This window comes from Lethenteron reissneri, chromosome 5 (genome assembly GCF_015708825.2).
Source record: "Lethenteron reissneri isolate LAM-NWPU_2019-01 chromosome 5, ASM1570882v1, whole genome shotgun sequence".
NCBI lineage: Eukaryota > Metazoa > Chordata > Hyperoartia > Petromyzontiformes > Petromyzontidae > Lethenteron > Lethenteron reissneri.
The window spans coordinates 5784571-5797450 of NC_083783.1; the positions used below are offsets into that span (position 1 = coordinate 5784571).

Sequence of the window (12880 nt, forward strand, 5' to 3'; positions counted from 1 at the left end):
TGAATTCGATATTTCGATGATTGCGTTTCGATGAGTATTTGCGAGAGTTGGACTCTGCTAAGAGTGCGAGAGCACGTGCGGCCATTGTTGTATATCCACTGCTGGATGGCTGCCCCCCCACTTCCACTCCTATTAGAGTCTTCAGGGGGGGTATTTGACCATACTTCACCACGCTGGTCAGTGCGAGTTTAATGTGATTGGGGAGCGGTGGCGCAGTGGTTAGCGACCTGCGCTTCGAACAACCTGCCACCCGAGTTCGATTTCCCGCTCACGGCCACCAACATCGGTGACGATTATCTGCGCCGGCACTGGGCCTCCCCTAGGTCGACTCAGCCATAAATGAGTACCTGGGTACGATGCGTAAACATCGGCACTCGGGAGACAAAGGCGGCCGGCCGTGGTGCTGGCCACCCACCCCTTCGTGTGCAGTGTTGACCTTCGTAGGTGTTCGCTAACAGCACTTGCCCCAGCAGTACGGTCAGGCTATATGGGTATCTTTGTATTTTAGTTTTTTTTATAACAACGACCGCTGTTCACCACTTAGTGGCGGTGACGTCGCCACGGCGCTTGTGCCAGGCTAGGTGCACTTTTGAGGCCACGTGAAGAAGGCCCGCTGGCAGGAGGTCACGGGACAGACCCACCAGGTCGACTGATGGAGATGACTGACCACCAACTGTGCTCCCAACTCGCTGCGTTTTCGCCGTCCATTTACACACGCGCACACGTGTACATCGCTGGACATGTTTACCACGGGCGTGATGGTTGAGGGTTATTTTAGCAAAGCAATACACCTTAATGTGCAAATGAGCTTGAATTGTACTTAATTAGCCCATAGGTAACCCGCCCACGACCCAAAGTGGCAACTCCGGAGCACGATTTAATAACATCAAGTGCTTGTGTACTATGCTCATAATGGGCGAATGCAATGTTTGGGTGGCGTGATGTGTAAAACGACAACACGAAGTTAATTGTAACAAATGTCACACCAGCCTCAACTCACAGCAGCGCACTGCCATTCACATGCACGGCAATTGCCTGGGAACAAAAATTATTTGCCCCTCGTGACTGCTGGCGGAAAGGGCCTTCAACTGCAGGGAGCTCTGGCGATAAGATGATTGTATTTTTAAAATTGGGTGCAATTGTGAACAAAAGCCATATCTCAGACGTGAGTCCGTGTCTCGTCGGCTTACTAAATTGGGTTCACTGCAACTCAAAGACTCGGTCTCTAGAAGGATTGTGGTGAAGTCAGGAGATATCACGTGTGTATGTGTGTGTTCGGCATTGTGAAGGCCCAAAGACCAGAATCGGTAATCTCGCCGACAATGTCTTCATCGCAGAGTTCCATATGCGCACAGCTGAGTGAAGGGAGCTTTTGTCCAGAGAGCAGTGTTCCTGGAACTGGACAAGAACATCTTTTATATGGGGGTGAAATACGTGTAAATGTGTAATCAGAGAACACCGCCTTGTATATCTATGATGAAGAAAGTCCGCCGACTCGCTGATAACTTAACGAGTAACCACGATAGACTATATACACTTGGGTAACTTAAATAGCTCTATTCTGAGACAACACAATTCTAGCCTTCCAAGGCTGCAAGGTGCCCAACTCCAGGATGATGAAGACCATCCGCAAGTCCCCCACAACAGTAGCCCAGAGCCCAGAGGTCGCAACCGGGTACCCGATACCCGTACCATACCCGATACCCGTACCCTACCCGATACCCGGCTACCCGTACCCGGCCGGGTAGCCGTTTGCGTACGGGTAGCCGTTTGCGACCCTGGTGCGGCCGGGTTTGGGTACGGGTAAGCCGTGAGTCACTGGTGAGTAACCGTTTGTCACTCATTTCGGGTAGGGAGCGGGTACCCGGCCGGGTACGGGTACCCGTTTGCGACCCTGGTGCGGCCGGGTACGGGTAAGGAATCAAAACCCGTTTGTGACCTCTGCCAGAGCCCCCCGCCTGCCCCCGTGTCTGTCTCTGTCCTTATTACAATTCACAACCGTTGGGTCCGCGTGCTTGCCCTCACGTGACCCTGTCAACCGCTTAGTCCCATCAATCATTATTAGCGACCACTTGGGTACCGCATTGCCCTAACGTGACCCCAGTCCGTTTCCGGCACGTTAATTAGTAACCATGCCACGGGGAGTACGACTGTCCCTGCATCACCCCGTGCTGTCCTTACAAAGGCTCCGTCCCAGCAGTAGCCACAGCCGTACCAACCTTAACAAAAAAAAATCCTCTTCAGGGGCCTACCCTGGCTTCTGCCCCCCTCAACCAGTACATATATATAAGGTCGGGTCTCTTGGGATTTCTCTTTATTTGATATAGCAATCGTGCTGTGACCGTTCCACCTGAAGACGGAAGCTTGTGTTGCCTCCGAAACGTCGTGATTTTTATTATTTCATTTCTATTATTACTTTATTAATTTTTAATTAATGTTTTTACCTACGTGACTTTACCGAAAAAACCTAAGAGTATTAATCCTTGCAGTCACGAAAGCTTCAAATCTAGAATTATTTCGTTGAGGATTGCTTTATCACGTTGGTTTAGACGTCACGGAACAACTTTATAGACTGTTTTGTTAATGAGGTAAGGGCCCACGAAGCTGTTGCATAACTCGTTTTGCAGAAGCGACCTGGCCACGAATTGTAGCTCAACGAAGTGGCTTGTCGTCATGGTGTGGAAATTAGCAGCACGTTGATTCTAAATATGGTGGGAAATATCGGAGGACCCGGAGAAAAATCCACGTGCGAAAATGCATTAGGGTCGGGATCGAACCCACGACCTCCTGTATACCAGGCGAGGTAATTAACATCTCCTAGCCACCGTGATGATGAGAGAGAGAGACACAAACTCCAAATATACAGCAGGCGTCAGGGTCGGGATCGAACCCACGACCTCCTGTATACCAGGCGAGGTAGTTAACATCTAGCCACCGTGATGATGAGAGACACAAATTCCAAATATACAGCAGGCGTCAGGGTCGGGATTGAACCCACGACCTCCTGCATACCAGGCGAGGTAGTTAACATCTAGCCACCGTGATGATGAGAGAGAGACACAAATTCCAAATATACAGCGGGCGTCAGGGTCGGGATCGAACCCACGACTTCCTGTATACCAGGCGAGGTAGTTAACATCTCCCAGTCACCGTGGCACCCTAAGACAAGCTGGGATTCGGTCCCACGCTATACCCCACTGCACAGGGTGGTCCAGATGTCTTATGATCCCCAATTGATTGACCCCTAATATGTGTTTATATTCATTTGAACATTAATTTTTGTTTAAAGTAAAAATTTCTGTAAAAAATATGAATACTCTTTGGTTCTTTCGGTAAAGTCACGTAGGTATAGAATAAAATGTTAGTATGGATTCCTGCAGTGACGAAAGCTTCAAATCAAGATTTGAAAAAATATGAAGTTTTTAGAGAATTAAATGGGGGGGGGGGGGGGGTCACAAGACATCTGGACCACGTGTACCACAGCCTGTCGATCGATGCGTTACTTCCGCTGGGTGGACGGAGCTTGATAGTTTAATAATTAATCTGTACCACGCTGTCTCGAACCGCTCGAGATGACTGGATGATATTTACAGGTGCCCGTGTACAGAGAGATGGAGAGATGCCGTACGAAATGAATATGGAGGAATTATTGATGAATCTAAAATGTATTGAAAGCCCTCCTCTCTGCAAGATACGGAGGCTATCCCGTTATTGACAATATGCTGTTGAGAACGATGTCTAAGGGGGGGGGGCAGCATTAGAAATCAGTGGGATATTTGTAAATGTATCGGGATTTGTTATCAATCCCTGGGGGGGGAGAGGTGGGATTTTACCATACCTCACCACGCTGCTCAGTGCGGATTGGTGAATAATTTAGTGGGACCCAGGACCCGCTTCGGAAATCACTCACCACCACTCAATTATGGCGATCGTGTTCGGCGTGGCCCGGGAATCCAACTCAGGTGAGCGGCTCGGCTCGCGCACTAACCGCCTAACCACTGCGCCACCGCTCCACCGCAAACTGCGCCGCATACAGGCCACGAAATTATTCAACACATTCCAATGGCAGCGCGTAATTGTTAATTGCTCGGCATGCCCCGGGTCTGTGTGTGTGTGCGTGGCAGTGACTCACGCGTTTTGGCTAATAGGGCCCTGGCTGCTCTAAATTCACCAGCGGGCTGAGCTATTAGCGGGCGCGTTAGCGCCGATGAGCTTCAAAAACGCCGACGCCTTGACGCGTGGCCACTTCTTGTTGACGCGTGGCCACTTCTTGTGGACGCGTAAAAGCGCGCGGTCAAAATCCACTGCTGGATGAGTTCGAGGGCCCCTCCGCACGCCGCGCGGGTCGCTCCGTGAGCGGCTATTTGACCCCGAAATACGTCGCAGCATCGCCGGTTCTCACCGTAGGGTCGGTGAAGGCGGTGAAGGATTTACGTGGGAGCATAGAAGTAGAGTACAATGGATGTTTCTGGCGATGTTCGCCGATTGCCCCAATAACACGTTGCGCCGTGACCTCTGATCCCTGTTATGCACGGTTAAATAAAAACAAGCAAACTAAAATATATCAACGAGAAAAAAATAAGAACAGCAACTACGGTCATCGTCCGAAACGTCACCTATCATTATACAAAAAAAAACATACCTAATAAGTTCTAATTCTTGGTTTGACGAGTTGACCTTCTGCCGCTGTGCAGTTATAATTCGCGTGGACGCGTAACGTCGCCGCGTTCATAAAGCAATGCGCAGGCAGCAGCATCGTCAGCGGTGGTGGTGATAATAGCAGCTGAGTCGGTTGGCGGGCGTCAGCTCAATACAATGCATAATCACCGGGCGTGCCCGCTCGCCTATTGTGGCTTTGTGTGACGGCACAAAGCTCCTCCGCACTCCACGCACACACCTCGACCGTTGGCGCAAACGCGCGCTTACGAAATTCACACCTTTGGCCATGATCGGCGAGCACCCATCATGGAGGCCCACGTCCTTCGAGACGAGGAAGAGGACGTGGAGCAGTGCCGGTGTGGTGCAGTGTGGCCGAGCGGCTTATCAGGCACCTTGGTCTCCCCCAGCGTCAGACTGTTCCAACCCTGTGGATGTAAGAAGGCCAGGCTGCTTTATTAACACTGAAGCCCTGACAATCGTTTTATTTTTATGTTATGAAAGTGGTACATTTCGATGTTCTTTGGGTGTTTCGGTGAAGCCACGTGGGTAGATAAAATAATCAAAATCACGACGTTTCGATTGCAACACAAGCAATCGTCGTCCGGTGAAAAAAGAGGACATTTAGCTTTGAAAGTCGCGCATGAGTTCGTGTGTGTTTAACCCCGCCGCGTACATCCGTGGGGTTGGTCAGTGTGCAGTCCACTCACGATGGATGGGAACGGAGAAGGGACACGGGGAAGGGAAGAGAGAAGAGGAGGATTGGGAAAATGAATGGAGAGACAAGAGCGTAGGGTCAGGAGAGGTGAGGATGTGAGGATGTTGATTTTATGTGAGGATATTTATTTGACTTTCATTCATTTGAACCCATCTACGTGACTTTACCGAAAGACCCAAAGAATAGCAAGAGGATACATCAGGGCCTCGACGCTGCAGCTGCTGCACGGAGCCGCGTCTGTTTTCACAGGGGGCGGAGTGGAGGGATTCAGAGTAGCGGTTGGCTTCACCTGAGTCACGTGATTTACGGGGAAGGTTCAGCTGATTTCGCTATTTATCGATGTTTGCACGGTCGCGCAGGATACCCATTCATATCGAGATCGATGACGGCCTGCGTAGGGTGGGGGCACAGGCCCCTCCCCCCGCTTCCCACGCACGGACGGCATCGGCGCTTAAATCATCGTCACCATTGGCAGCTGTGCACGGCGCCTCGAGCAGGTGACGCTGGGGCGGATGAGCGAGGGGACATCGCCCGCTCGACTGCTCTTCGCCGGGGGGACGGGGGGGGGGGGTGCAGCTCGTGCTCTGGGCCTGGTATTGAGGGTCACGCTCGCGACGAAAGCAGAAGTCGACACTGGAACGGAGGGGGGGGATGCGCCAGATTTTGCACGTGGGTCTTGTGACCCTGGAAGGATGAGTCGTCGTCATCAACATAATTGAAATATCTAGATTGAAAACGTATTTCCTTCGACCAGCTTTTTGTTTTATAGTGCGCTGTCCTTCCCGCGCACCTCCAAATCGCACGGTTGGCTACGTACGGTGCGAACGAAGTTGAACGTGAATTCGTCAGCATCGGCAGATCGCCCGTGGTTTTGACGAATCTCCGTTACTCGCCGCCGCTGATGCTACATGCAGTCGTGCATACTCAGTTCAGGCTGATTCGACCTAGGGGAGCTTTTGACGTCACTCACCACGAATGTTAGCCATGGCCGGGAATCGAACTCACGTTTGCTGGATTCGAAGGGCCGTGCGCTAAACACCGCTCCACCATGGCCTGTGATTAACCCGCGGTCGTAGGAGCTACGCAAGTTGCAAATCATGGATTGTGTCATTTCACATCAATCCTCTACAGAGACATTCATTGCCCCCACCATCACCTCGCCCGACCGGCCTTCACAGTTTTAAGTGCTGGAGAATTTCCCGGCACACTCGCGCGGATGAACTCTCCCTCGCAAACTCCCCGGGGGCATATGTCTCCCACGTGCTAACGCGGAATTCCATTCATTTTACACAACTGTTTGCAACTGTCAACTCAACAGAAAACCGAGAGGAAATTTCCATAACCTGCACGCCCCTCCTCCCCCGTACCCCCCCTCCTCCACCGCCATAAGATGAGCATGGTGAACATTTTTGATCGTGCTTTTTTTGGCTGTTTTGTACCGAGATCAAATGTCACAGGTTGTACGCACGTCATCATTAATGCCATATAGGCCTCGTGGTTTTTCCTTGCGGTCACAGTGAGCCCTGGGCTCAGCTCTGTAAGAAATTGGCTCGAGTAATTTCTCTGACTGGTGGACTGCTACGCGCGCATCCGCAGAGGCGGCGTCGTCGCTTTTGGGCATTGCAATTGCAGCGCAGAGGTCGGCACGCACGGGTCGATCTCCCGTTGCGGCAGTGCAGAAAAAAGTTTTTGGCTCTTTCTTGCAGGGGCAATTGCTCGCGCACGCTGTAAGAAATTGGCTCGAGTAATTTCTCTTGACTGGTGGACTGACAAATTAACATTCTTGTGATGTAGATATTTTTGTCATTATGACTTCATCAGCATCAGCATCACCTTCGTCGTCAGCCATGATCAATCCACTGCTGGATGAAGGCCTCCCCCAAACCGCTGTCCACCCATCTCTCTCCCAGCACGTTCCTGCCCACGAGCTGATTTCATTTCTTACAGGAATGCTCACCCCGTCAAATAATAATTTACGCATTTAATGCGTGCGGAATCGTGTGAGGATGATTCTGCCTGTGCCGCAATCCAACGACGACAAGAGATAAAGAGAGCAAACGATCAAAAGAGCAAATTTTAAAGTTGCTCTCGTTGGCTGTTGAGTCAATTCCATGAAGAAAACAAGACGCACTATGACGCCATGGGCGAGAGAGGGGGCCTCTTTCACACCGTGCCAGTTGTGGTGGCCTCAATTGACCATACTTCACCACGCTGGTTCGGAGCGGGTTCATGAAAGCCGGGGGGAGGGCGGGGGGGAATGGATGTAGGGACATAGAGGTTTGGTACAATAAGTGAATTGGCCGCACTGCACCCTGACGACAACGTGTCGCCTACAGCAGCCTACAACATCAGAGTGCAGCGCCACATTAAATACGCACTACAATGACAAGAGTTTAAAGCGATTTGAAGCATGTTTTATTTTTTTTGGGGGGGGGGGGGGCAGAGCTTTGTGACGTCATATTTGAAGGGGGGGGGGAGGGGTCTGACTTTTTGTGACGCCGTGTGATGAGGGGGGGGGGTGTCAAAAATCGTCAAAAATCGCGTGACGTCATTTATGGACGGCCCTTAAACTCCACCACCCGCTACCCCACCACGACCCCAGACCTCCCCCAGAGCCCCCCAGAGCCCCCAGCTCGGGCTCTGTGCAATGTCAATTGCTCAATGAAGCATGAACTGCGCAATTGCAGACGGGCTTTGGTGTCAACACTGGCAACAGCGAGTAAATAAATAATGGGCGACGTTTCGGGCAATGGTGCTTTTTCATGCGCTGAGTTATTGTGTATGTGATTCGTGCTTTATGGCTCATGCACCCACTTGCAGCATATCAGAATACAACACGCTGATGTGCACAACACACGATATACACAGCACTATGTACACAGCACTATGTACACAACACAGATATACACAACACACGGTATACACAACACACGATATACACAACACACGGTATACACAACACAAGGTATACACAACGCACGATATACACATTACACGACATACACAACACACGGTATACACAGCACGCTATACACTACACATTATATACATAGCACTATGTACACAACACGTGTTTGCTGCGGTGGTAGTGATTAGATTCTGATGCTACGAGGAGGTGTATGCTGTGGGTCGGGTAAATATTGGGGGGGGGGGGGTGGAGGAGAGGGGGTGGGAGGAGGCAGAGTTGGGGGGGGGGCTGAAGAAGGGGAGGGGTGGGGGGGATGAAGGGGAGGGGTGGGAGGAGGGGGGAGGCTGAAGGAGGGGAGGGGTAGTGGGATGAAGGGGAGGGGTGGGGGGATGAAGAGGAGGGGTGGGGGGATGAAGGGGGGGGATGAAGAGGAGGGGTGGGGGATGAAGAGGATGGGTGGGGGGATGCAGGGGAGGGGTGGGGGATGAAGGGGAGGGGTGGGATGAAGGGGAGGGGTGTGTAGGGGGATGAAGGGGAGGGGTGGGATGAAGGGGAGGGGTGTGTAGGGGGATGAAGGGGAGGGGTGGGATGAAGGGGAGGGGTGTGTAGGGGGATGCAGGGGAGGGGTGGGATGAAGGGGAGGGGTGTGTAGGGGGATGCAGGGGAAGGGTGGGAGGGGTTGTGGAAGGGGGAGGGGTGGGGGGATGAAGGGGAGGGGTGGGAGGGGTTGTGGAAGGGGGAGGGGTGTGTAGGGGGATGAAGGGGAGGGGTGTGTAGGGGGATGCAGGGGAGGGGTGGGAGGGGTGTGTAGGGGGATGAAGGGGAGGGGTGTGTAGGGGGATGAAGGGGAGGGGTAGAAGGAGGCGTGGCCTAAGTTGTCCCTTTAATCTTGTGGGGGGGGGGGGGGGGGCAACCATCGGCCCCTTCCACCCCGCGCAGCGTCGTCACCACGAGGGAGGAGCGAGCGAGTGAGCGCGCAGCTATTTAAAGGGACGGCCGCTACCGCCGCAGCAGCTGCTGCCGCATCTTCGGAGCGCGCGTGTTCACACCCACCCTCCGTCTACGCTTGTGTCCTCTTTTCCACACACCAACCGCACCCGTGCCGTGCCGTGCCGTCACCGTAGGTCGAGTTCCAATGGCCGCAGCGAGTGAGCAGCAGTCGCGGCGTTTCAGCGTGCTGGGCTGGGAGCAGGTGGAGCGTCTGGACGCCGTGCTGGACCAGAAGGTTCCCATTCACGGCAGGGGGAATTTTCCCACGCTCGAGGTATGGCGGCAGTACACACACACACACTACCTACTGTACACACTGTACACACACACTACATACTGTACACACACTGTCTACTGTACACACACTGTATATTGTACACACACTGTCTACTGTACACACACACACTAGCTAATGTACACACACACACTACCTACTGCACACACACACTACCTACTGTACACACACACTACCTACTGTGCACATTGTACACACACTACCTACTGTACACACACACTACCTACTGTACACACACTACCTACTGTACACACACACTACCTACTGTGCACATTGTACACACACTACCTACTGTACACACACTACCTACTGTACACACACTACCTACTGTACACACACACTACCTACTGTGCACATTGTACACACACTACCTACTGTACACACACTACCTACTGTACACACACTACCTACTGTACACGCACTACCTACTGTACACACACACTACCTACTGTGCACATTGTACACACACTACCTACTGTACACACACACTACCTACTGCACACACACTACCTACTGTACACACACACTACCTACTGTGCACATTGTACACACACTACCTACTGTACACACACACTACCTACTGCACACACACTACCTACTGTACACACACACTACCTACTGTGCACATTGTACACACACTACCTACTGTACACACACTACCTACTGTACACGCACTAGCTACTGTACACGCACACTACCTACTGTGCACATTGTACACACACTACCTACTGTACACACACTACCTACTGTACACGCACTACCTACTGTACACGCACTACCTACTGTACACACGTACTACCCACTGTACACACGCACTACCCACTGTACACACGCACTACCCACTGTACACACGCACTACCCACTGTACACACGCACTACCCACTGTACACACGCACTACCCACTGTACACACGCACTACCTACTGTACACACACACGCACTACATACTGTACACACGCACTACCTACTGTACACACACACGCACTACATACTGTACACACACTACCCACTGTACACACGTTACTTGTACACCAACCTAGCACTTGCCCTACAGTCTGTTGGCCTACACAGGGGAGCTTTGTATTTGTTTCCCCACGTGGTCTAGACTCTCTAGAGAACGCGTCGGTGTGTGGTGCATGTGGTGTGTGATGCATGTGGTGTGTGGTGCAGTGTGTGATGCATGCGGTGTGTGGTGCATGTGGTGCAGTGTGTGATGCATGTGGTGCGGTGTGTGATGCATGCGGCGCGGTGCGTAAACATCGCCACTGGGGAGACAAAGGCGGCCGGGCGTGGTTCTGGCCACCCACCCCCTCGTGTGCCGCGCCGGCCTTCAAAGGTGCTCCCTGACAGCACTTGCCCCTAGAGTCTGTCGAGGCTACACGGGGGATCTTTGTCTTTGTTCCAGTATGATCATGCGTGCGTGTGTGTATGCGTATCTGTCTTCCCGTACGTGACCTAAACAATTCTCTATCTGAATCTGCGTCTCTTCCTCCGGGGTCATCAGCGGCGCGTGCAGCGCAACCTACGACTTTGTTTCGTGCGTGCGGGCAGTGCTGTGGCCAGGAGCTTCAATACCAATGTCGAGGTCTGCCAGCCACGACGAGAGAGGAGAGAGGGCTTCAGGAGAGAGTTGTTTTGCCTGCCTCGAACTACAGCGGTGTTGCTGTCTAACTTTATGATTAAAAACGAATTCCTACGATTGATCACGGGGCGAATTGCTTACTCGGTACCATCACATGAACAGGCAGAGAGAGACATTTAATTGTGGTGTTGGTGGCAGCATTCGACGCGCACGCATTACGACACTCTAGCCTGCAACAGGCACGGATGGATATCACCAGTTGCGAAATCTCGTTTCATCCCATCTAGCGCATCCACCATGGATTGTGCAGGGCAATGGGGATGTTGCTGACATTTTCACCACCGGCGCAATCCGCTGTTGTGTTGGGGCACGCAACCCGGGCAGAGGGAACTCGCCTGTTATCATCAGCTGGCAGGCCTGCGGCAAAGTTTTGAAAGTGAAATTGCCATGCGGCATTGCATCTCAACCAAACTATTCAATTTAATTTTGCCAGGTAAGGCCCCACCTGAGGTTTCTAGCTCTTTTTCACAAGAGACCTGGCCCACAGATTGATAGCGACGTGGCTTCATCGCGCGGACATTGATAGCAGCCAAATACTCTGAACACGTGGTTGATTCTTCTCAATGTGGAGGGGAAAAACCGGAGGACCCGGAGAAAAATCCACGCGATCACGGGCAGAGAGAGAGAGAGACACGCAAACTCCAAATATACAGGCGTCAGGGTCGGGATCTAACCCACGGCCTCCTGACTACCGGGCAACTTGGTAAACATTTAATTCTGTTAAACGAAATATATTTTTCAAGTAAAGTTTCTTTAAAACAGAAATGAATATACTAAGGAAAACAATGCTAGGGACCAATTAATTGGGGGTCACAAGACCTCTGCCCCACCATGTTCAATGCATTACGATGTAGACTGTGTAGCAACTTTAATGTGAGCACATCTCTCGATGCTGGACATAAACAGTGGGCCTACGCTATGTTTTTTTATGGGGAGAGAAGGGGGACAGTTGCTGATAGGTTTTATAATCCAGGCATCTCTTTCGCTGTGAGTCTGTGGGTCTCTGTGCGACTCTTATGGATATGCTGTATGAGAGTATGTGGGTCTCTGTGTGAGTCTGGATCTCCATGTGATTCTATGGCTGTCTTTAGTGAGTCCATGGATCTGTTGTGTGAGGTGTAGGTCTCTGTGTGAGTCTGTCTTCTTTTTGTGAGTTTATATAAAATACAGTTTATTATACGCAGCATATAAATGCAACCGCGTCTCAAGACACTGTACATAAAGAGTGCAGCATATTTATTTTCATAAGCGAGGGAGAGGTCCAGTCAGCCACGAGCAGAGAGATACAAAAAAATTAACCCGTAAAAACAAAGTTTTCCACTATAAATCCTTTATATGCGTGGCGGCTAGAGTCCTCTTGTCCTCTGGCTTGAGATGGCTGCCACCTATGGGTCAGATGATTGCCTGGCAGCATTAAGCAATTGGTAATGAAATATAAAAAATTAGCAAATTTTTTTTCACGAAAATTAATTGTCACGCACAACGAGTCTGTGTGGAAAATGTCAGCTCGATTGGATCACGGGAAGTGGGTTAAAAAACGACCAAAAGATTTGCACGGTCGTAAGCGCGCAAGCAAGCGAACTTAATATAAATGATTAAAAAAATGGGACGTCGTGAGTCTGGATTTGAACAGGGTCAGGGATTCAACAGCACGGATCGCTAGGGAAATGGA

General features: G+C 51.4%; 1 protein-coding gene across 2 annotated transcripts in view; it reads left to right on the forward strand.

The window, feature by feature from the left end:
* The window catches only part of LOC133351524 (terminal nucleotidyltransferase 5C-like), a 46122-nt gene that overhangs the window by 12717 nt on the left and 20525 nt on the right, over nt 1-12880 (forward strand). The window contains exon 2 of one of the 2 annotated variants that reach the window (XM_061566806.1): nt 9407-9546. In XM_061566806.1, the coding sequence (XP_061422790.1) occupies nt 9418-9546 (129 nt within the window). In that variant the 5' untranslated portion in view covers nt 9407-9417. Of the gene's footprint in view, nt 1-9314; nt 9547-12880 lie in introns of those variants that run through there. The other variant, XM_061566814.1, reaches the window with a different exon arrangement.